At 45.1% G+C, this 25,463-nt stretch overlaps 1 protein-coding gene across 1 annotated transcript in view; it reads left to right on the forward strand.

The window, feature by feature from the left end:
- The first annotated feature begins 1,411 nt into the window (after nucleotides 1-1,411).
- The window catches only part of Cachd1 (cache domain containing 1), a 225,462-nt gene continuing 201,410 nt past the window's right edge, over nucleotides 1,412-25,463 (forward strand). Inside the window, exon 1 of the mRNA NM_001191758.1 lies at nucleotides 1,412-1,651. Coding sequence (NP_001178687.1) covers nucleotides 1,412-1,651 — 240 coding nt within the window. The remainder of the gene's footprint in view (nucleotides 1,652-25,463) is intronic.

A 25,463-nucleotide genomic window follows, 5' to 3' on the forward strand; every position in this document is an offset into this window, starting at 1 on the left:
CTGTTTCTGTATGGTGGCTCCCAGGAAGCCTGATCCAGGACTCAGGAGCTAACCCGAAATTTAGCCATGCCTACCCATGTTTAGGAGAGCAGGTGGGTGCTATGAAATCCAGCTTTGTTTTCGTTTTTTTATTTTTGCTTATAATGAAGTCAGATGGATTTACACACACAAACAAAGAGAGAGGGGGATGGGAGGGGAGGAAGAGGAGAGGGGAAGGGAGGAGGAAGAGAGAGAGAGAGAGAGAGAGAGAGAGAGAGAGAGAGAGAGAGAGAGAGAGAGAGCCCGCCCAGTGGAAGGTCAGAGAAAGGCCTGAAAGTAATACTTGTGCTTAAACTCTGGGTCAGTGGCTTATCCCTGGGTGACCTCCAGTTATTTGTTGCAACTCCCTAAGGCTCTGTGTTTGTTATCCAAAAATTTGGGATCAAGATACAACCTCCTAGCCTCGTCAGGAGATGAAAGGATAATGAGTCACACACACTGAATGTAGACCCCAGAGTACAGTGCTGGCCACACGATAGCTGGTTACCAAGTCCGCTACGCCCACGAGGGCGAACTATTGTTACTAATAACAAGGAGGAAAGGGAGTTGAGGCTCAAAAGGCAGTTGCTCCCTTCCCAGCTAGGTCTCTGTCAGGCAGAAAGCCCGAGTTCTCGAACTTAAAAGGGACTTTGGGTTGTGGGTGGGTGGGTGGAACCTGTAACGCTTGGTACCCGAGATCCCCTGCATGGGCCGAGACGGGAAGAGCGGGTGAGGGGGGTTTGCCTGGCCAGCCATGAGAAGGTCTCAATGGTCCTCTTCTCAGGCCAAAAGGGTTCTGTGGAAGCGAGGTCCCCTAGTGTCCCGGGCCCCCAGCGTCTCAGGGCGTCGCCCCGTGCAAGCGAGGGAGAGGAGGGGCGAGCGCGGGACTTTCCCCGCCTCCCTCCTCTATCCATAAATCACCGCTGCAGCGGCGGCGGCGGAGCCGGGAAGTGTACGGAGCTGGAGCGCAGCGTGGTGGCACCAGACACCTCCCTTTCCCCCCGCCGCTTTCTTTCCTTTCTCTTCTCTCACTTAGGTCTTTTAAACCTCCCTCTTCCTCTTCGCCGGGAGACCGCCCCGGCCGCGCCGCCGCGCCTGCACTGGTGGCGCCGCTGCCTTCTCGGAGCTGCGCGGGGACTCGGGGAAGCGAAGGCGGCGCCGCTCCGCCGGTGCTCTCAGCCGCCCGGCCTGCGGGCGCCGCGGTCTCGGAGCCGCTGCCGCCGGGCGATGGTGGCCGCCCGCGCGCCCGCGCTGCAGCCGGGCGCCCCCTAAGTTTGCCAGCTACCTCCGCCGCGCCGCGGAGCCGGGAGCGCAGGAGACGAGGAAAGTTTGGCGGGCTGCGCCTCCCGCGGCCAGCGCCCGAATCCCGTCGGCGGGAGTGGCCGGAGGCGGCATGGCCCGCGAGCCCGAGGAAGAGGAGACCGTAAGGACGGCCGCTCTGGTCCGTCGCTGTCCCCGCTGCCCTGGCTGGCCTGGGGCCCCGCGGCCGCCCTTCTGGCTGCTCTGCCTTGTGGCATGCTGGATCTTGGGCGCCGTGGCGGACGCCGACTTCTCCATCCTGGACGAGGCGCAAGTGCTAGCGAGCCAGATGCGGAGGCTGGCTGCCGAGGAGCTGGGGGTGGTCACCATGCAGGTAAGCGACCCTCTTCGCGCTGCCTCACTTGCAGCACTCTCCCGCTGCGCTGAGCCCCGGGGCGCTACATGGAGCGCCCGGGCAGGCTGCGGGACCTCTAGGCTCCTGCAGACTTTTCCAAATCCAGTCCTCTCTGTCCCGAGTACTCCTCTGCCTCTGCCCTCTTCGGCAATGCCTCTGCCCCGCACCCACTTTCCCCCTCTCCTCGGCCGGGGCTTCTTTCTTGTTGGCTGGGAATTCTCTCACTATCCGCGCCTCCTTCCCCAGTTTGCACTCTCTTCCTTCACAGATTTGTTTTCACTCGTCTCTCCTGCAAATTCCCTTTTCCTCTTTGTGTCCCCATCCCTAGGAACTGGGTCCCGCCCGGCTCGGGGCATTCTCCCAGGCTTCCCCACTCCGCCCTCTTAACCTCCCAGCGTCCGAAACACTGGCGCACCGGTGGGCGAGGGAAGGAAGGTAGAGCGTCGGCCCGGGCCGCAGGACTTCTGGGGTCCGGGTGGCTCAGCAGCCGGGGCTTGCTCTCTCTGCCCTGCTGCTTTGGGGGAGGGGAGGGGCTGGACTGGCCGATCCCCCGCTCGAGTCCTTCTGGGGACTTTTTTTTTTCTTTCCGCTCTTACGGCCCTTGGTCGCCTGCTGTCCGCTGTGTAATTTCTGGTTTGTGTGTGCCTTTGCTGGGAAGGACAAGGTGAATAGGGTTTCCATTTTTCCCCCCTGCGTGTTTTGGCCTTCCCTAGGGTTGTAGATTAATTGCCTTTGACTGATAAGACTTTCTGACGATGCTACTAATAGCCCCAGTTGTAAAAATTGCTAGACAGCAACCACCTGGAGATCCTATCGCGCCGTTATTCTCATCTACTTGGCGAAGAAGGCCCACTCAATTAAGGACTGATGAGATGACACTCCTAGTACGAAACCAGCGAAGAGCCTGGTTCTCCAGACAACCCTGTATTCTGCAGTAATGGTGGCCAGACTGGCCTTTGAAAGACCGAAGTTTTCAGGAATGTAGTATCAAAATAGGTTTCTTATTTCGAACCTAGAGTGACAAAATAGGTTTCTGATTTCGAACCTAGAGTGACTATTCCACCTCTCACGGGCAGGATGTTTTGCTTCTCTTTAGAATTTGGGTTTCTGACGGCTTTCTTAAACAAGCCCCCAAACCTACTTCCACCCTGGCCCCCTAAGAGGTTGCGTGCAGTTTGCTTAAAACAAGTTCCTTCTCCACGCTAGCTTTTCCAAGGTGGAGAGATTGCTTTGGTGGGAGGGTAAATTTACATTTATTTGCAGAAATCCGACCCTGACCTGCAGTGGGAGGGAGGGTTCTTTATTTCCATGATAACAGCTAGTCTTTTTCAAATGCATCTTTCGTTTGCTTCCTATGCCCTCTTTTAGATTTAGGTTCAGTTTTAATTTCTTCCATGTGCATTTTCTGGTTGCTGGCTCCCTGACCTCTCAGGGATGAAAGGACTTCTGGAGGCAGTGCAAACCGTCTAGATTCGCTTTGCATTGTTGAATGGGTTGGTTTAGAAACAAACAGAACTGTGTTTTCCCACAGAGGATCTTTTTTATTTTCAAGGGGATTTCATATACTGCAACCCGAAGTTTTGCTTTCAGGATGAGGCGGCCTTTGCCACCTTCACTCGATCCCTAGGAAGGACGAGGGATGGGATGGTACTCCCTCTCCTCCATGTAAACTCAAAGGCCTGCCATTTCTAAGGTTCTGGCCGCAATTTTATGGTTTCTCACCCTGCTCCTTGACAAAAGGTGATCCTGACACATTGTCATTCAGGTAGGGAGACACTTAAGACACTTTAGGAAAAGAAAAGAAAAAAAGAGCTGGGGTCAGTGGGGCATGGGGGTGTATGTGTGCCCAAATGGCTCTTTATCTCTTCCCAACTGGCCCCTCTCTAACACCTTTGCAACCTCGCTGTGAAAACGGACCTCCTGCGGACAGGGTTTTGTCTGGCGAAATGTAAAGTGGCTGTCCTCGGTTTTTCAAAGGAGAGGTGCTCGCCGTATTTAAATTCCCCTTCTTCAGTGGCACGTCGGTCTGCCACTTGCTCCTATCTGGGAAATTATCAGAAGGATCCCCTTTAATGTAGCTAGACTGCCAGCTTTGGGAGAAGTATTTGTGCATAATAAATCCAATGCTAGCTAGATTTCTGGCCCTTAGCATACAGCTGCAAGCTTTGGGGTTTGTTCAGTGGGTCTGAAATAAATGTGGGCCAGTTGCCTAAAATGAAGACGACGTGCCCTCTGATCTGGAATGTGGATTCTGCAGATAAAGACTTAGTCGGTGGCTCGGGGACAAATGCCCACGTGGATGTTAAGTTGAATTGGATGGTTGGGCAACAAAGTCCCTCCACCCCCATTGCTGGAAGACAGCGTCTGCACACATTCCCCTCCCCCCGCATGGTGTTGACTCCTTTTATTTAACCATGGCATTTTATGACATCTGTAGACCTGTTAATTTTCAAAGCTAATTTCTAAACCTTTAAGTTGTTTTGTTGCTGAAATTTTCCAAAAACTACTCTTTGAGAAATTGCAAAGTAGCTTCCCGGTGAGGCCTGTTGTTCTGCTGAAACTCCAATAGCAGCACGCCATGCTCACCAGAGGTTGTACCGGGCAGTCTCAAAAAGGCAAAAAAGCCTTTCAGCTCTACGGTTTCCCATGACATCGTTCTTGTGCTTGCCCATAGAGAAGATGGTCTGAAAAGCAGTCTGTCTTAAAATTTTCTTGGAAAAGTTTTCCAGCTGGGGTTACCTATTTGTGTTTTTGTTTTTATGGTTCTTTTTTTGTTCTTTTAAAATAATGGCACCCAAATTTTAACGGATGTGATTATTTATGCTATTCAGTTTTACTGGGAAAGTGCCACTACATGCTGCCTCCCTGGCAGCAGACATCATAGATTATGGGGAAAAGTCAGAAACCTAATCATTGTCTCTTTAGGAGACAACTGAAGGCATCCGTGCTAGGGACTGAGGAGCAGACAGGGATGGGGGTCTAGGGAGACTTCCTTCTGCTTATTCATTCGTGTGACAAGCCTTGGTTGAATGGTGTCACACAGTGGAAAGAGTCCCGTGTTGGGTGACCAGAGTCCTGGGTGCCAGAGTAGCCACCTGCCAGTTGGGAAATTTCATCGGTGGTGGTGAGTCTTCCTGAGCTCTGCCCTTTGGTGGGACCCAACACAGGAAGGCACCTATCATTATAAAGCTGTGGCTGACAACTGTTCATGGATGTAGAATTTTTAAAAATATTTTCTTTTATCCTTGATAGTGTCCTGAGCTGTGCACTAGGCATCTAGAGAATTACAGGAAGATATTCTTGCACAGTCTTCTCTTAGGAAGGTTACCTTAAACACTGGTTCTCGGCGTATGGGTTGTGGCCCCTTTGGGGATGGAATGATCCTTTCACAGGGGTGGGGGGAGCACGTAAGACTATTGAAAAACAGATATTTACATATTTACATTGCAATTCACAACAGTGGCAAAATTACAGTAATGAGATAGCAATGAAACTAGTTTTTTGGTTGGGGGTCACTATAACATGAGGAATTGTATTAGTGGGTCACCGAATTAGGGAGGTTGAGAACCACTGGCCTTAAAGGAAACAGTTTAAGATTGTACTGGTAAAAAGCTTAATCCCCAATGCTTGCTTGTTGGAAGGCATATTTGCCCTGGGAGCTATTTCACCAGGCATTTTATAAGCCCACTTAACATTATATGACAACTGAGGTTTCCTATCAGTGAGGGCCTGGCTCAAGGCCAGTGTGTCCTTCTTGGTGTTTAGCTGTGCTGTGCTGGGAATACTTGCTGTGAACTTGGCAGAGGCACCAGCAGGTTGGTCAGACAGCTGCTGTATGGAGCTTGGGATGAGAATGAGGCGGGGATTCCTTTCAGAAAAAAGTATCAGAAGTGCACGTTGGAGTTTCATCTCAATTAAAGAGCAGTGGCCAGGGCAGGGCAACTTCGGGAGAAGGGCCTGTCTAGGCAGAGGCGTCCATTGAAAACAGCAGTGCTGTAAACAGAGACCCCAGAGACAGGGAAGCCTTATTATGCAGCAAGACAGCAGTGCACAAGCCACACAAAGCATTGCTCTTTTTTGAACATCTCTTACGTATTTGGAGTAGAGGGCTTTTTCTCTGGGAGGTCTTGGGTGAGACTTTGTTGGCCATACAAGGTGACCAAGGCCAGGCCTCCACCCCTACTCCTTTCCTAGTCTCTCAGCTGGTGACAGAAACAGACACAAAAGGAAGCCATGATTCGGAGAGATTGGCAAGGCCTAGAAGCCCTAGTGGTGAGTGCTGTAGTAGAGAGAGATGAAGAGGGTATCACAGGGCCACAGAACAACCTTGCTCTGTTCCTGTGGTGATCAAGGAGGTTGTCTGCTTTGGCCTTCTCAATGGAACGTCCATGTACACAGGTGGACCCTGAGAGTGGAATCTTTAGTCTCAACTCTGGGCAGATCAGCAGTCCTTAGACCTTTCCCATCTCTCGGCTGGCAATGAATGAGGAGGCTAGTGCACCTTGAGCCTTCATGGGAAGGCTGGCTCTGGCTCCGCCCCTCCGGATAGATCCTGTATGGTATCTCATCTCTTTGGCTACCCTCACGCATCTATGGTGACTGGGCGTAAATGTTGCTGTATCGAAACTACAAGCTGATTCAGCCGTATTTAGGTGAGACTTATAGTTTTCTCTAATCCACAAACCGTCCTAGGCATAACCTAGGTTTTGAATGACTTAAACATATATTTATGTACTACAGACTCTTTTAGAGAAGGAAACCATGCAAATAATGTGGATTCGTGTGTATGTTTGTGTATAAAGCTGGGGAAATTGTTATTTCTTCCCTCTAGAATTGAGTATTTGGAGAAGAAGAAAGCTGAGCCGTTGTAGGTGACTCTGAGTTGAACCTGAACTTAAGAATGAGCCGAAGGAAAAACATATTGAATGACTTTTGCTGACTGCTGTTGTCTCAGTGCTGGCTGGACTTCCTTCTCACTAATGCCTGCCTTAGCTGGCTACATTCCTTGTGCTCGTTAGTTTCCTTGCCAGCCCTGCTTGGGTTGTACTTGGGCTTGGGAAGGGGAAGGCCATGGTTTCACACTTCATAACATGTCGGTGCTATTTCTGGCCGCTGCGTGCCAAGTTGATTCCTTCAGCCTAAGTGGGTGGGTTTAGGTGAGAGCCTTCCAAAGTTACACTTTTGCCAGGAGGTGGAGTGAAGTTCATCGTGGATCCTCTTGGACTCTGTAGGAATCTATTAATCCTCAGAGCATCATGGGGGCAACAGTGAAGGCAATTTTGACTCAGCCAATTATCAGTTGTGTAACTTCCTGCATGTTATTAAAAACTCGTCTGAACTTCAGTATCTTCTTATTTTAAAAGAAGATATATAAAAGGAAATATATTTTAAAGAAGAAAATAAAAAGAAGACAAAGCAAAGCAAACAAACAAACAAAAAACAGACAACAAAAAAACTCCAACAAAAGCAAAACCAAATCCTAGCCAGCACAGGGCTCTGCAGAAGAGCATTTAGGAAACAGAAATATCAGTATGTAATGTGGGCCTAGCCTGCTCAGTGTGAGGTTGGAGAACTGAGACCATAGAAGCCTGCAGCCCCACCGGAGCCCAGCACCCATCTCATCCTCAGATATTGGGTTGTCAGTGTGGCCGCGTTTCTGTTCCAGAGTTTCTTGGGTATCATGTACAGACCTCAAGCATACGCTGCCAAACCACCCTGTGGGGTTTCTGAAGAAAGTACTTGATGTGCAATTTGTAGTTACTTATTTACTCTTAAGCTTGTTATTGAAAAGTTGTCCGTTTTTAAATGTACAAAACCAAAGAAAATAGTTTAAGAGTGCACACATCTTTCTCCTCCAGTTTCAACAGCTGGTGACCACTACTGTGGGCGGTCAGGCTGCTTTCCCTGCTGCCTCCACCTGCTCTCCTCTCCCCTAGGCGATAGGACGCTGCGGTTTTGTTCGTAAGATTTCAAATTGCATTAGAATTTGATTTATCACTTTGAATGTTTGATAATGTTTTCTTTCTTTGGGTCCCTGTTGTATAGAATTTTAAATAGCTAGTACTTTTGCCCAGAGACCAGCGTTCTAGGTAGAATACCTCTGGTCTCCCCTGAGTAACCTATTATCCCAAGAGACTTGAGTTTACTTGTTTTCTTAGTGGCTAGTATTTAATGTGGGCACATGAGCTTTGATGTAATGTGAGTCTCACCAACTCACTTCTGTTCCCACCCCTTCTAGAAGAGGTAAGAGAGATTAAGGATAAAACAAGCTGTAGGTGGGGACATGAGTATACAGACACACAGACACACACACACACACACAAACACACATACACACACACACACACACACACGATGATGACACAGGATGGGGACCTTGGAAGACTAAAGATGCTGCATGTATCATATTTGCTGTGACCACAGGCTTCATTACAGACTTGGGAGCTGAGGGATGCAGGACTAAGCAGGAAGTTGGGTAATCAAAGTGTAGCCTTTCCAGAAGGCTCCTGTTGAAGAATGGAACCTAGGGGCTAGCATCCTTCCCATGAGTGTCATTTATGGCAATTGTAGGTTACTACAGCTAATATTTCCGAAGATCAGTTGGGCAGAAGAAAGGAAGCAGGCTGGGTGTGGAGGTCAGTAGGAGAGGCTATAAGGAATTGCCAGAGCCACAGGAGGGCAGAGCTACTCTGTCCCCATTGTGGTTGTCCAGAGGCAACATGGGGACACTGTGCAGGCTCATGTCATTCCATCGCTTTGTTTTTTAGGAGATGTAGAAAGGCCTTGCTTCTTAAAATGTTGGCAATTGGTTCAGATTAAAATAATAATAATAAAACAGTGTGAGCCAAGCCAAACACATCTGCAGGCAAGATGGAGCCTGAGGCCACTCACTGGTTTGCAGTGTCTGTCTGGGTTAGAATTATCAGTGGGTTCCGGGCAATAAAGGCAGCACTTGCGTGCAGGTTATGAGGATCTCTCTCTCTCTCTCTCTCTCTCTCTCTCTCTCTCTCTCTCTCTCTCTCTCTCTCATTTGCATGTGGGTACCATTGGAGGCTAGAGGAGGCATCGGATACAGGCAGGTGCGGCATGGGTTCTGGGAACTGAACTTGAGTTAACTCAATCTTTGAGTTATCCAAGAGCAAGTGCTCTTAGGCCCTGCTGGAAGAGAATTTCTGTGTAGCTATGAAGCAGAACTTCTTGATGAGGAGTTCTAAAGTGGATTACCGTGAGAGATGAGCTGCTTGCCATTGTAAAGCCTTCAAATATTTATTCAATGTTTCTTTTGTGCCAGGCACTCTTTTAGGCCTCAGAAACCTATCAGTTAATTTACAAAGTAACACAGTTCTAACCGGTGCTCTGGATGCTTGAAGAAACTGTGTCAGGGATGTTGACTTGTCTGATGGGGAAAGGTTCTAGTCTGGAATGAATGGAAGTTGGGTGGTCAGAGTGGCCTTCCCAGAAGGCTCCTGTTGAAGATGGGCAAATGGCTTAGGAGTTGAAGTTTAGTGAGATGGGAAGAAAGGGCTAGGTGGTAAGTTAGCCAAGAAGGCAGAGGTCAAGTTGTTAAACCCCTGGGATTTTTTTAGTAGTCGAGACTTCCTTTTCGACAGGTGCTGGCATCTCTTAACTCCCGCTAGCTTGAATGGGAAAGGAATCCACTGCCATTACAGGTGAGTTATCTGGGGCTAGCTCTTCCGGCAGGGCTATAAGATACAGTATTTCTCCTAATGCTCATCTTCCTAAGTGGAGCATCCTGCTCTTTGAACATAGCTGGCAGCGTCTTTCATGCTGGTTGGAAACCAGTTGCTTCATGTGCCTGAACCACTTGGTTTGGAGATGGTGTGCCCTCGAGAGAGAGGACTCTAGAAGCTGGAGCAAGCCCTAGAACATAGGAAACTCAGCTAAGAGGTTTAAGGTTCAAGCTGTAGTAGCCAACACCACCTGCCAGGTCCTGCTCCATTTCTGTCTCCCACAGCTCCGGGTCCAGTTCAAGGAGAGTCTACAGAACCAGATGGAGTAGCCTTGCCCTCCATACTGGCCTGTTGCCTACAATGTCTGACCACTGTTGACATCCGATCATGGCTGAGATGGTCAAATACATTGCTCACATTTAGCAGTGACTTGTTACATGGAAACTACAGAACACTGAGAGACTGGTCCACTGGCATTCTTTCTAGTCATATGTTGCAGCTGTAGATTCTAATCTCAGTCTTAGGACTTTCCGATCCTTCTCACAACATGATCCTGTGGGAGGGCCATTTCATTATATTGGAAAAGGAAAATTTAACACCAAACATTCCTTCTTTAAGAACAGTTTAGCTCCTTTATGGCTCAGATCATGAAGGTGATGGTTTAGTTTGGTGTTGATTAGATAATTTGAAGTCATCACTTAGTACTTAAAAAGTCATTGAGCCACTAAAGAAAGTCTCAGAGCTGCTGAGACTTACAGAATGTAAGATACTGGTTTTTTGTTTGATTGTTTTTTTGCTTTTTGTTTTTGTTTTTGTTTATGTTAGTGGGCTTTTCTGTTTGTTTTGTTTTTGTTTTTTGAAGACAGGGTTTCTCTGAGTAGCTCTGGGTGCCCTGGAGCTCACTCGCCCTGTAGGCTGGCCTCCAACACAGAGATCCATCTGCCCCTACCTCCCAAGTGCTGAGGTTAAAGGCATGTGCCACCATACCGGGCTATTAGATGCTGTTTGAAAGGAGCAAAGGTAATTGATTACTTGCAGATTACAATTGTGAACCCCTAGTACTAAAGTAACTCTTTATTCAAAACAGAAAGTGGATCTGGGGATAGGGCTCAGTGGTAGAGCCGTTTCCTGGCATATATGAGGTCCTTAGTCCAATCCTTAGCACTGCAAAAATAGTGAAAGGAATACATACATAAATCAACAAGACATAAATACACTAATAAAGGGTAAAGCACTAGAGAAAAGGGGTTGGGGAAGGACAGCTTTAGTCCCTTAGCTTTTGTTTATAGAAAAGCCACAGAAGGGGATGCCACCTCTCGTATCAGGCCAAGTTCTGTTTTGAAATTGAATTAAAGGTCTTTCCCTTGTTATTGAGAATGTGAAGTCCTTCCATTTATCTTTAGGTGACATTGCAAAATTTTTCTGGAGGAGTTTCACTCCATGATGCCACAATGTAAATGACGTTTGTTATTGGAATTTTCTTTTTACCGTTGCTTTCTTTTTCTGAGTTCAAAGATAGATTCCTCCTTAAACTTCACACAGTCAGCTGAGTTGATTACAGTAAGACGCTCCAACCTCCAAGTGGGTGGACTGCAAAGTAGCCTGTGAACCTTGTTTCCCTGGGTCTACAGTGCTTTTCTGGTATTTGCAGAGAAGCCCAAGGTGGACATGCTTATTCCATCTACACTGGCGTCCTGTTTCTCCTCCAATGGGAGCCATTTTCAGAAGACACAAAGCCTGGCGACAGCCCCTCCCTCTTTTCTTGACCTCCTTTGTATTTTTAAAAATGTAATTTATATTATTTTTTGCATGGGATATTTTAAAAGATACTTCGAGGCTCTGTGGAAGGACAGTTTAGAGAAAAAAAAAAGTCAGCAAGCCGGTGAGAATGAATCTGAATTTTTAATTAGGCTTTGAGTTGTTGCTTCAAAGCGTGGAGACATCATTAGGGATGTAAGTCTTGTTGCATTAGCAGAGGCTGACATGTTACTTCAAACACACAGAGTGCAGCTGTCCTGTGCAGATAAAAGTGGCCAAGTGAGGAATAGCAAGGTGGATTGGTAGATAATTAGCTGTCCCACATTACTGCAGTGTGGAAGAAGTCTGCCAGTCATAGGCAGGAAGGAGGAATTATTAGCAGGAGAAAATCCAAGAGTGTCATAAAGCAATTTGGAATCTCTTCAGCTGTGGCCGAGTTGATAAGACCCATGCTAGCAAGCAAGGCAGACACTCTCTACTGTGTGATAGCCAACATTTCCTTCCTTCCTTCCTTCCTTTCTTCCTTCCTTCCTCCCTCCCTCCCTCCCTCCCTCCCTCCCTCCCTCCCTTCCTTCCTTCCTTCCTTCCTTCCTTCCTTCCTTCCTTCCTTCCTTTCTTCCTTCCAGAATGGCTAGAGGTAATGACTGACAAATCATTGATTCATGAGCCTACTCCAACTCTATTCCTGATATAATTAGCTTAAATAGTCTTTATAATTCCATGTCATCTTACTGAGTAAAAACATCACAGAGAAGGCACTGGCTATGGATAACTGGGAAAGAAATATCTGGCTATATCGGCTCTTTGTTATAAATGTGCAGTGTTTGTAGTGTCTCGTGATACTTGTATGCCTGTTAGAGGTGGGGTTGTATGTTTTATATATTTACTTCCCCTCAACCCCTGATCATTGGGTATTAAAGGCATAGGAAGGCCTATGGGATGTTGATGCTCAGTCCTCTCATGGGGGCTCCTTGGCCTGTCTGTCCATTTGGTGCCTCTGCAGGATGCTGCCCTCCTGTGCTGCTGGCTTTCGCTGTCCCCCTCTGTCTCCCTCTAAGGTGCAGCTTGACAGAGGAGGAGGTGGAGTAGGTCAGGTGCCTTCAGAGGATGGAGTAGGTCAGATGCCTTCAGCAGCCTCTTCTCTGGGTCAGAGAACATGGCCGCTGCTAGAGGAAGAGGGCATATGCTTTCTGTGGATTGTTCTTGTCCCTTCCCAGAGACCTTTAGAAAAAATGCCTGGAAACCTGAGGAGTCTTTAGAGGGAGACAGTCTTGGCTATGCATAGTTGGTTTCATTGTTCCTCCTGTGACAGGCTGAGACGGTGGTCTCTCTTCAGTCTTAGGAACAACTAAGCTGTATACTGATTATAAACCCATAACCCTAGTTATGGGTGTTTTAAATTATAATCTCTAGAGATAGATAAATGCAGATTATCATAAAAGCAGGGTGTGGTAGCCCAGGCCTGAAATCCCAGCACTCAGAAGGAGGGAAGAGGTGGATTGAGACTTCCTATGTCGTCCTAGGCTACATGCCTATCTCCAAAATATTAATAATAATGCTGAAAATAAACAAGTTAAATAAACAAAAAACAGATGTGGAATTTTTATTTGTACACCTGACTCTCAGAAATTAAAGCTAGATAAAACTGTTAAACAGTTACAGCCTTGGAGCGTTGCTGGAGGGCTAGCAAGCCCCTGCGGGAGAGAGCCCACACTCACTGGTCTGGGAGTCTTAGGGTGGTTAGCACTGTCTGTGACCTACGTTGAAGACTCAAGAAATAAAGTCTAGACTGCAAGAATTGTGCACGGGCTGTGAATGGTAGACTGTGTGTCTCTCTAATAGTTGCTTTTCTAAATTAGCTTTTCCCACCGTGTGTAGCATGTCCGTTTCCTAAAGTATTCTAGACTGACTGGAAAAGGTTTGGAGTCTTGCTACAAAAAGATTGAGACTGTTTTATTCTGCTATATCCAGCCCAGTGCCCAGGGTCTGGGTATTAATGGGATTAGATGTTTGGTTTATTGATGGTGGAGAAAGCTGAGCTACATTTAGGAATGGGAAAATGTGTATGCCCTTGAAATCAATGTGTATTTGGGACTCATTCTGCAACAAGGTTAGAACTTACTGGGCAATTCATTTATGAAATATTTACTGAACAAGTGCTGTGTTTCCAGTACCGTTCTATCACCTCTTGTTTCTTGCTCTTGTTTACGGATGGCGCCCATCAGAAGGCTGAAGGTGTGTGTAGATGACAGAGTCTGAAGTTGGGAGAGAATCCAGGCAGGCCACTTGTCTCTTTCTTCCAGTGTAAATCATCCCTGTGGCTTCCAGGAAACATACAAATGTGGCCACACTTTTCTAACATACAAATGTGGCCACACTGTTCTTAGGCTAGAATTAAAGAAGGAAAACAAAACATCACTCCCTGTGTAATGCCTTATCTTATTAAAATGAAAAGCTTCCAGGATCAACTTGACTGGTAATAGGATCCCAGCACAGTGACTCCGGTGAGCAGCCACCTCATTGTCCCATCCACCTTTAGTTTTATTTAGACTTAACGTATATTGTTCTTTTTCTTGAGGGAGGTTGAGAATCCCCCTGCCTCAGTTGCCCAAGGAGGGGATTATTTGTGTTCTTTTTTTAAATTTTTTTATTATATATTTCTTTACTTACATTTCAAAGGTTATTCCCCTTCCCAGTTTCCTGTCCATAAGTCCCCATTCCCTCCCCTCCCCCTCTTATGGAGGATGACAGTTTTCACTTTTTCCTGTAGCTTTGACAGTTTACAATAGAATCTTTGTGCAGACACTGAGCATTCAATTTGGTTTAATTTTTACAATTATAAATACATATATTTAAATTTTAATTTAATTTTTATAAATGCAATACATAATTTAATTAAAATAAATTATTTATTTTTATAATTAAAATAATTTAATTTTTTAATAATATGCACTTTTCTGTTATTTTTTATGTTGCGTTTTTACATTTAGTTAAGACAGGGGTGGGGCCTTCCCGTGCCATAGCATGAGTGTGAAGGTTATATGGTTCTCTCCTTTCATCATGTAGGACCCAGGGATTGAACTCAGGTTGTCCTGCTTGAGGGCAGTGCCTTTACCTACTGAGCCATCTCGCCAGACCCAGTGTCTATTTCTTTTTTCTTTAGAGCCTAAGTGTGTTCACCCAGAGGCACTTTTTACTTTCCATGTACATGCCAAATTCTACTCCAAGTGGGTTATTCTCGTGACATTGTTCTCACAGGATGGCGGACATTTACTTCCATTATTTAGTGGATATGATGACATCTGGAATTAAGGAGAATAAAGGGGATACGTACACAGTCTTCATCAGAGAGTTGTGGATGTTGCCTTCCTTATCAGATCAAGACAGCACTGTTTAGGATTAAAGGTTAACAGGGCCTGTTGTGGGAGTCAGCCAATCTGTTATGTCTGTGGTTCAGCTCCTGGCATGTATCCCCACTGCTCTAAAGAGCTCTAGGAACATGCCAAGACCAGAGGCCCTGCCTGGGAAGGGCCCATATCTCTTAAAGGAAAAGTCAACATTTAAACATAAAGGGTTGAAGAAAAGGGTTGAAGAGTGAGGCTGACCACCCTGTGTAGATAGAGTGGGCTAAGGTGGCATTTGAAAGCAGCCTCTAGGAAGGGGGAGTTGGTGAACAAAGAGTGAACTCTGGGCAGTTGTGTGGTGTGAGTGGGGGCCTGGGGACCTCCCCAGGGAAGGCGGAACCTGAATCTATTCGTTGAACCTGGGTGAGAATAGGAGCCGATGGAAGACAACATAGGGTCTCCATGGTGGTCCTTGTCTGGACTTTATCCTGACAGGAATGGGAAGCCATGAAGGTTTGAGGCATAAGATTGTTGGCCCAACTTTGCTGTAGAATCATCTGCCTGACTGGTTCACCTCCCCTTTCTATTTTGACTTCTGCAACCTCTGGTTGTTGATGTAAGCTCAAGCTGTAATAAAATGAATTCAGTAATTACAGGGCTCCAGAGGTTACACCCTTCCGAACAGGGTCCCTCTTCCCTGCTCACTGCAGACAGAGGCCTTAGGGAACTCTTGCTGGATGGACTCTCTTTGAGAGTTTGTTGACTACTCCAGGGTGACAACTTACATAAACATATGCTGGTCATGCTGGTCATGGTGATGCACACCTTTAATCCCAGGGCTCAGGAAGCAGAGGCAGGAGGATCTCTGTGAGTTCCAGGTCAGCCAGGGCTACATAGTCTCAGAAAACAAGAAGTGAGCAACAACAAAAAAGCACCAACCAGGACTCAGAACTTAGTGGGTTCAGCCTACATCTTGAGATTGCTGTGTAATCCATTCATTTGGGCAAAGGCAGGGACCCAAGTGTCCACCCCAGTGGTCATTGTCAACCTTCTAGGGGCAACAAACTAAGGTTTTGGTATTGTTTGACTAGCACCGTAGTTATCCTGGATTTCCGACACTCCTCCTGTTGGTATCAGGAACTGGCTTTACAATTGGTTGCAGATCACCTCCGAACCCAGCGATGATGGTGATGCCACCCATAGGCGACAGGGACCCACACATCTGTTGCCATGGCAATCACCATACATTCCCAGCATCCATTTGGTTTACCTCCCACCTTTACCTGGGAGCAGCTATATCACAGCCTAAATAAAAGGCAAACCCTCTTGACCTTCACTCTCTCTTCTTTCTCCCTTTTCTCTCTTCATCTCCATTGCCTCCCTTTGCCCCCTTCCCCGACAATAAACCTCTCTCACATGTAACTGCATTGGCCTGGTGTGGTCCGTCCAATTCTATCAAAACACCAGCCCTGGTTTTATGTTTTGTTTTTATGAATGCTAGATATGGTAGTACTACACACCTGTACCATCCCAGCACTGGGTAGACTGAGTCAGGAGGATTGTGAGTTCCAGGCCAGCTTGGACTACATTGTGACTTTTAGGTCTTCCTGGGCCACATAGACTCCATCCCCTACCACACCTCTCCAATTTTATTGATCACAGCTGGCCTCTGACTTAAAGATTCAAGTTACTATGTTCTGATACAGAGCTTTTCAACTGCAAGTGATGCGTGTCCAGTAGAAACCATAGTGTCTCTTAAACGTACAGCTCCCTGCACTCTTGGTATATGGGAGGATGCCTTCCAGCAGTATTGGGCAGTAGCTATGAGACACAGCGCCATGTCATAAGGGTGACCCACCCTGTGAGCTGGGTTGCTCGAAAATTTCATCGTCATATTTTTTCTGTCCCATCCTGTTGACAAAACACCCTTACTCGGCTTAGTTTCGTACAGGACCTTGTTTGTCCACACTATCATTATAAAGTGGGTTTTGCCTAATCGTGTGCTAAAAATATTCTGAACATATTCCAGAAAATGGAGTACTAAAACTTTTTAACATTCTGTTTTCCACTAATGATAGGTATATTTGTAACCCATGTGTAAGTCGATGAAGGTTTCTATTTCTCAAGCGCCTGTTGAGAAATCTCAGGGCCATGGATGGCGCCGAGTCAACATGAGTATTTGGGGAGTTTAATGCCCTTAGCTGCTGTAAGAACCCCAGGTCAATCGGTAACAATGCTTCATATGTTAGAATATGAGTTTAACTTTTTAGTGAAGTGATTGTGCTTTGGAATTGCTAAGGCATTTATGTTTTTTTAATATTATCATTAACAGTAACAATATAATACATTTTTGTAGATGAAATCATGTCTTTAATATCTAGGGGCAGGTTGTTTTTTTATATTTTGTGATTTGCAAGTTTCTACTTTTTGACCAGTCAGTCTCTCTTCTCCATCTCTGGTTTCTTATTTGGCTTTCTCTATGCCGTGATTCTTCTATTAGAAGAGTTATAAATAGAGTAGTGACTTTAAAGTGTGAGTTTCAAACAGCCTGCAGTAATTCATTGAGTTCTCAAAACTAAGTCACAATATGTATTCAAATGAAAATAAACAAAAATGGAACAAATTATTTTTGAGATATTTACAAGGTCATTCATGTCTGCTTCAAACACGCAGGATTCATTGTATGAAAAACATCTCATCCTGATGTAGTAAATTATTATCAAGGAGATAACATGTGAGAACTATTTTTTAAGTTTATCCGCCACCTCCAAATGTGTCCTCTATGAAAGTCAAGACTAATTGAGACCATGGTGAATTTCTTGTTTAATTTTGTTTTGGTGTTTTGGTCAAAAATTGTTGAAAGGAAGGTATTGCATTGCTATTACCCAAGGTACACAAGATTGAGTGGACATTTGGAAGGTTTGCTGGAAAGACGCTGTTGTTACTGAATTGCTCTTCCTTTCAGCATGCTAACAATGTTCTTAAATTCAGCCACACAGTACGCCTCATCCAGTAAGCTGAGATATAGCCTTCCTGAGTTATGTGTAAGGGATTGATTCCAGAACCTACAACCCAATCCTGCTCAGGGTTAACTTAGCATGTGCAGATGATACCCTCCCCAATCCTCCTGTAGACTTAAAGTCATCTCTAGATTACTAATCATGCACACTCCAACATTGTTTTACTGTACTGTTTAGGGAATCGTGATGAGAAAAAATTCCACACGCATTCAATACAGAGGCACATTTCCCTTATATTTTCTATCCTCATCTGTTGAGCTCACAGATGTGGAACCTGCAGAGAGAGCTAACAATATCTTCCATTTCATTAGCATTTAATCTTCTTAAATGGACTCAGTTGTAGCATTTAAAAACATAGATAGGGTCCTATTATTATCACATGAGAAGACTCTAAATGTCTTTTCTCCACAAAGCATTCACATTTCCTTGCAAAATCTTAAACTCTCGTTTTGGATCAAATTCACCAGGAAAAACTTAAGTAAATAATGAGGTAAGTAATGCTCCATTTAAAATGTATTTCATGTCTGCTTCAAGCCAGGCAGTACTTGGGAATGCCGAAGTGGTTGATCAAATACAGCCTGCTTTTTCACTAGCGCTGGGGCACACATTCTTCTGAGGTTAGTTGGTAAGCAGGCTGGGAACAGCAGGGAGCAAAGGTCAGTCCAGGGAAATTATTTGTATGCAAAGCTTAGGACTGTGGCTTCATGGATGTAAATGGCTCCTGTGCCTTGGAGGACCAATTGTGAGGGATTAACTCTTTCCTGCAAGTCTGCTTTAAGTTGTATTTCTTCATTCTGACATCTTTAGATGACTCACACGTGGCCTGTAAACAATTACTGTGCTCTCCCCTTGCTCTGTGCTTCTTAGAAAACTAGAACTTGGTTTCTTATTTAGTTGATAGCTGTGCTGCCATTCTCTTGACTCCCTCTGTTCTGCCCCCACCAGTGCCTTCCAGGAAGGCTAACCTGGTAACTTTGTGGATGCACTTTTGAAGGCCAGAATCCTGTCAGCTAAAAGCCATATTTTAGTAATGCAGAGGGTTTCCCTGGTGAAGTGAGCCCGGTTTGTAGCACTCTGGCTTTAAAGGCTCATTCTGAAGTCAACTTTTGGGAACATTCAGAAGTAATGAAAGCAGATCTTGTTCTTAGAACAACTCACAAAAGTCAGGAGAGAGATCCTTGGATTTTTTTTTCTTTTTTCTTTCTTTCTTCCTTTTTTTTTTCCCGGAGCTGGGGACCGAACCCAGGGCCTTGTGCTTGCTAGGCAAGCGCTCTACCACTGAGCTAAATCCCCAACCCAAGATCCTTGGATTTTAATCAAATCTCTCTCACTGTCCTTTGGAACTTAGATTCCATATTCTAAAAATTGGGCAAGCAATCCCAGACTTGGTAGCACATCTATAATCCCAGCACTCTGGAGACTGAGGCAGGAGAATCAGAAGCTTTGATGGGGTTTGGGGTGGAACTGGAGAGAAGGCTCAGCTATTAAGGGTAAATACTATTCTCCTAAAGGACCCAAATTTTGTTCCTAGAACTCACAGTGAGTATCTCATAACCACCTGTGACTCCACTGCCTTCGGGAGGCCTCTGAGGGTACCTGCATACACACATGTGTGTGTTCACTTAAAATAAAATAAATATTTTTTAAAAGTTATATTAGTTGTTTTTTTTAATTGTTAGTTTGACAGGTTCTAGAATCATCCAGGCGACCAACATATGGAAATATCTGTGACGGAATTTCTAGATTGGGTTACTTACGGTAGAAAGATGCACATTAAATGTATGTGGTATATCCCATGAGCCAGGGTTTTGGACTGTGAATGAAAGCTGACTTTTTGTCCTGCCATCTGCCATGATGAAAACTTTAAAATGTAAAGGCAGGATGCTTTATTTTTAAAAAGTTCTTTTACATGTATTCTGTATGTTTGCACCTGTGAGCTCATGTGCATGCCACAGCACAGGTGTGGAGGGAGGAAGACAACTCTTGGGAGTGTCTCTCCTTCTACACTGAGGTCTCCTGGTCATCAGTCTTGCCAGTAAGGGCCTTCACCCACAGAAACATCTTGCTAACCTTAAATCTTTTCATTTGAAAAGGGTATGCTTGGCTACACCAAGTTGACACGTGGTGGGCTTGTGGCAGTTAATCTTAATTGTCCATTTAGCGGATTTAAAATTCCTGGAAGTTTTTCTTTTGATGTGTCTGGGAAAGTGTTTCCAAAAAGACATGACTTAAGAAGAGAGAGCCACCCTGAAGGTGGGCAGGGATCCCAGACTAATAAGGAGAAAGTGAGTTGAGCTTTAGCATTCACCTCTCGCTTATTCCTTCCTGGAGATGCAATATAACGAGCTCCCGCACATCTCCTACCACTATGCCTTTCCTGCCATGGCGGACCCTATCCTCAAACTGTGAGCCACAATAAACTCTTCCCTCTCTTAAGTGCCTTCTGTCACAGCTACAGGAAGAGCAGTGGTATACAAGTCCAGGGCCTGATTGGGCTACACATAGTGAGGCTCCATCTTCATTTTTTTATTAGATATATTTCTTTACTTACATTACAAATGTTATTCCCCTTCCCAGTTTCCTGTTCATAAGCCCCCCTCCTCTCCCCTCCCCCATACGGGTATTGCCCCTATACATCCCTCTTAGTGCCCCCCATATTCCCCTGCACTGAGGGTCCAACCTTGGCAGGACCAAGGGCTTCCCCTTCCCCTGGTGCCCCAACATGGCTATTCTCTGCTACATATGCAGTTGGAGCCTGTGAGGCTCCATCTTTTTTTTTTTTTTTTTTTTTTTTTTTTTTTTTGGTTCTTTTTTTCGGAGCTGGGGACCGAACCCAGGGCCTTGCGCTTCCTAGGTAAGCGCTCTACCACTGAGCTAAATCCCCAGCCCCCTGAGGCTCCATCTTAAAAATAAAGGCTAGAGGTTACTGTAGGGCTAAATGAGAAGGTTTATGAGAACACCCAACACACTGTCCTATGCTAGAAGTCTCAACAAGTGCAAACTGCATTTTCCTGTGTACACATGCTAGGTTTTCAGAAACTCAGTGCTCTGTCCCAAATTCAATGCTCTAAACCTTGCTTGCTGGTCTTAAGGGGCTGGAAGTATCCTGGATGTGCTGTTAAGAAACAAACAGGAGGGAGTTGGGGATTTAGCTCAGTGGTAGAGTGCTTGCCTAGCAAGCGCAAGGCCCTGGGTTCAGTCCCCAGCTCCGAAAAAAAGAAAAAAAAAAAGAAAGAAACAAGCTGGAAACCACACTGGTACTGATGGACTGGGCAAGGGAGTGTTATAACCCAGGCAGCATCCTGGTCTTCTGTTTCACACTAGGTTCTACCTAGTTGTTACATAGTGAATTGTTATATAGTGAACTGTTACATAGTTGTTGCATAGTGAATTGTTACATAGTTGTTGCATAGTGAATTGTTACATAGTTGTTGCATAGTGAATTGTTACATAACTGGTACATAGTGAATTGTTACATAGTGAATTGTTACATCGTTGTTACATAGTAAATTGTTATATAGTTGTTGCATAGTGAATTGTTACATAGTTGGTACATAGTGAATTGTTACATAGTTGTTGCATAGTGAATTGTTACATAGTTGTACATAGTGAATTGTTACATAGTTGTTGCGTAGTGAATTGTTACATAGTTGGTACATAGTGAATTGTTACATAGTTGTTGCATAGTGAATTGTTACATAGTTGTACATAGTGAATTGTTACATAGTCCATTGTTACATAGTTGTACATAGTGAATTGTTACATAGTTGTTGCATAGTGAATTGTTACATAGTTGTTACATAGTGAATTGTTACATAGTTGTACATAGTGAATTGTTACATAGCTGGTACATAGTGAATTGTTACATAGTTGGTACATAGTGAATTGTTACATAGTTGTACATAGTGAATTGTTACATAGTTGTTGCATAGTGAATTGTTACATAGTTGGTACATAGTGAATTGTTACATAGTTGTACATAGTGAATTGTTACATAGTTGTTACATAGTGAATTGTTACATAGTTGTTACATAGTGAATTGTTACATACTTGTTACATAGTGAATTGTTACATAGTTGTTACATAGTGAATTGTTACATAGGTGGTACATAGTGAATTGTTACATAGTCCATTGTTATATAGTTGTTATATGGCTCAATGGACCATGCAGGCTGCCAAATGTTACTTCCCAATTGCTTTGTCCCTAAACACAGACCACCCTACCTCAGCCTCTGCTCACTATAATAACTATTAGGGGACATTTCTTTTCTGGCACAAAATAATTTCAGAGGGCATAAAGGTATGTTTCAAACACTTGAAGGACAAAACCAGCCTTCTCCCTGGTTCCACAGGTCTGACTGGACCTGGCTTCCTCTTGAAATGTCTCCCTGTGATGTTATGACTTAAACTGTGGAGGGCCCTTTGATCCAAGCCCAGAATTTGTTGGCCACGGGGTTTTTGTTAATAGAAAACACTCATGCACCTCTAGGGGGAAGAAATTAAAGCACATACTTCCTCCTGTCTGACCTCTGAACTCTTGCCATTTACATCAAACGCTGGCTAGGAGAGAAGGCTAAATTAGTGATCTGTGTTAGCACCCTCTCTACCCAGTCTGACTTTCAACTTGTTTTCTCTCAGCTGATGAGTTTCCACTTCAGAAGGTGTGCACGTCCTCAGAAGTCTGAGGGGAGCCAACCTTCTTGGTGGAGGGTACAGTGTTCCATGCAGTGAGATTCAACCTTCTTTGTCCCTTATGATCTGTTATGAAGCAGTTGAGACTTGCCAAGTGTCTGACTTGGCTTTTTCTTAGTGGTCTTTATCTGTGAAATGGGGTTTTACCCCACCTCAAAGAGTAGATGTGAAAACCACAGGGAAGAATGTGTATCAAAGTTTCTTGTGGGGAGAGGTGGCGACATGGGTAAAAGCACTTGCCATGCATGCCTGATGATGAAAAGCTACATGTAACTGCATATGTCTGCAAGCCCAGCACTGCAAGGGCAAGCAGTGAGTGGAGACACGACAATTGGCTAGAGAGTCAGGACTTAGGTGGAGGGTGCTCTCAGAGGTCCAAGCTAAATCCTGTCATGTGGATGAACACCATGATCCTTCTATCTAGTGAACCACTGAGGTGATTCCACCTTTTCTTCAGGGTCTTATCAAGGCCTGCCATTTCACTAGCAAAAACTAATAAGGACTAGGGAGATGGCTCAACCATCACTGTCTGCTCTTTCAGAGGTTGTGGGTTCTATTCCCAGCACCCACTTAGTGGCTCACAGCCTATACCCTCTTCTGGCCTCTGAGGGCACCAGGCATGCATATGATACACAGACAGACAGGCATGCAGGCAAACCAGCCATGCACATAACGTAAATAACTTCTTCTTTTTTTAAATGTTTATTTAACAATCTGACATCTTTTATTTTATTGGGATCATAGCCTGTATACTGCACTTGCTTTCTCTGAAAAACTTTAATACAAAGTTCTGCTAACTCCTTTGTAAGTTAAAAAGTTTGTGTGCACAGGGGAAGTGAACATTTGAAACAAAAGGCAAAGAAAATAATTTCTTTTTTTTTTTTTCTCCCATCTTGGCAGCATCTACGCACTTGTGTGTGTGAGGGTGGGGTGAAGGAAAATGTTTTATCAATACTTTGGGAATATATTTTTATTGAAAGTTGTCTAGCACCCTTTGTTGCTTTAAAGCAAGCGTGTGTTTCTTTTAATAATTCAGCACACTGTGAAGAAGGAAGGTCTGTGTTCATCTACTATGAGCCTGGCTGAACAAACCTTTGGCCTCAGGTGCCTCTTCCTCCTCCCAGCCTTGGTCTATGTATGTGTGCATTAATGGGCAGGGGAAGGTTCTGCAGTTAACTTGCCCACACTCATCACACTCTCCCAGAGGTACCCAGGCTGCTCTGCAGATCTCCATCCTGCTGCTAAGCAACAGTGAGCTGCTGCTTCTTGAGAACTAGTACTAAACTAGCCATGGTACTCTCCATATCTCTAGAGTAGCTATAGATGTAAAGATGACCCCTGCTCCTGGCTTCCCAAGCATCTTTTATCCCCAGCAGAAATGCCCTCATCTTGCACATTTTCCGTTAGCCTGGCTTGGCGTTGGGAAGTCATGGGAGGCAAGGCAAGGAGAAGGAAGCACTGGGTTTGTTCTTGGCTTCAGCATGATGTTGCCTTCTCTAGACAGTCTCTAGACAGCTCCTTCTGCCTTTTCACCCCCATTCAGCTTGAGCATCGTTCATTTGTGACCATTTGGGAACTCTTTGTGACCATTCGTGAACACCCAACTTGCCCTTGTAAGATCCTTTGTAATTGAGACAATCTACTTTCCACGTATCCTCAACACTGCAGTGGTGCCCAGGACAAAAGTGGATTCTCAGAATGTGCCTTCTGAATGGGCGAGGGAATTTGGAAGCAAAGCCCTGGGCCTCTCCACCTGATTCCTTACCAGTAACACAGGGATAACTAATACCTTCTTTACAGAGTTGTCAAATGAACAGGCTCTAAAATCCTTTTGTGGGTTGCACAATAATCCCTTTGTGAACTATGAACCAATTTACCCATCCTATGAAAGCTTGAAGTACATGCTTCTTGAAGGACGGTAAAACTTGTTGTTCTGCTTCCTATCTGTGGTAAATAAGAGAATCTATTACTCTGAGTATACTTACACCTGTATAACTTCAGGGGGGAAATAATGAAGCGCCTAATCGTTCATTAACCAGTGACAACCTATGAGTGGCTTACGAATTTAAGTATATAGCACATTATCTCACGGATTTTTGTATCCAAGGAGGATGCATCATGCATTTTATTAGAATGTGACTATTCATAGTGAGGACATCACAGTGTTTTATACTGTGAGGCAGTGTAAAATGAACCATTACTCCTCTCTCCTGACAGACATGACCTATAAGAATCAAGGGTAGGAATGCAGTACCAAAGATGCCTAACCTGGGGGTTGGGGATTTAGCTCAGTGGTAGAGCGCTTGCCTAGCAAGTGCAAGGCCCTGGGTTCGTCCCCAGTTCCGAAAAAAAAGAAAAAAAAAAGATGCCTAACCTGGACACCAGCTGGCAGCAGTCCATTCCCTGAGCATTCTGTCCACACACACCCCCTCCCTGAGAGTTTCCAAAGAACCGTAGGTCACCTGTTGCTAATTTTAAATCCACACTTCCATCCCCCACCCCAGACGATTTCCCCCTTTTTTTCCCTTTCTTTCCTGCAGTAACCTTTAACGTGTTAGTGGAGTTACTCTGTGAGTTTGTGTTTCTCATAACCACCTTAGAGAAGAGGATGCGTGTTAGGGGTTGTATTTAGTAGACAAGGCCCCCTCTGTGAAAGAATGCTTTGTGGAAGGGTTCTTTGTGTATCTCCCCACATCACAGCAGTCCCCGGGCACTTCCTGAGTGAATGGCAGAGCTGGGAAGGAGCTTGCTCCAGAAGAATGGGAGGAAGCTGCTGGGGTGAGGGTAGGGGGTCAGGGAGGAGGGAGCACTGGAACTGCAGACTGGGACACTGGCTCTTCAGAGCTGAACATCTTAATGTGTTCACTTCTTACCCTGGCCAGGGACTTTGCATTTTCAATGAGGGCCCCACTAGCCTTTGCTGCAGTGAAAGTGGAATCACTTTAAGCCCTTAACAATAGTGGGTTCTGATCCTCTTAGTTCACGCTTTGGATAGCTTTTCTTTTAGACCAGGTAGAGAGGCTCGTAATGTGGGTGTCGCTCTGGCTTTGCTGCATGAGACACAAGACACTTTTTTTTTAATCTCTCCTAACTAACCATCACCCTCCTGTTCCCCACCCCCATTTAAAAGAAATCTTCTCATTCAAATAGATGGGTTACTTTAGGGGCATATTACAAAGCACTGTCAAAGAGGAGAGGAATTCTCAACTTTCCCAGCAGTACCCCAAAACTCTATTAGCTGAAAGGTGGACACTTTCTCTTTCTTGAGATGATATTTCAAAGTTCC

Source organism: Rattus norvegicus, chromosome 5 (assembly GCF_036323735.1).
Source record: "Rattus norvegicus strain BN/NHsdMcwi chromosome 5, GRCr8, whole genome shotgun sequence".
Classification (NCBI taxonomy): domain Eukaryota; kingdom Metazoa; phylum Chordata; class Mammalia; order Rodentia; family Muridae; genus Rattus; species Rattus norvegicus.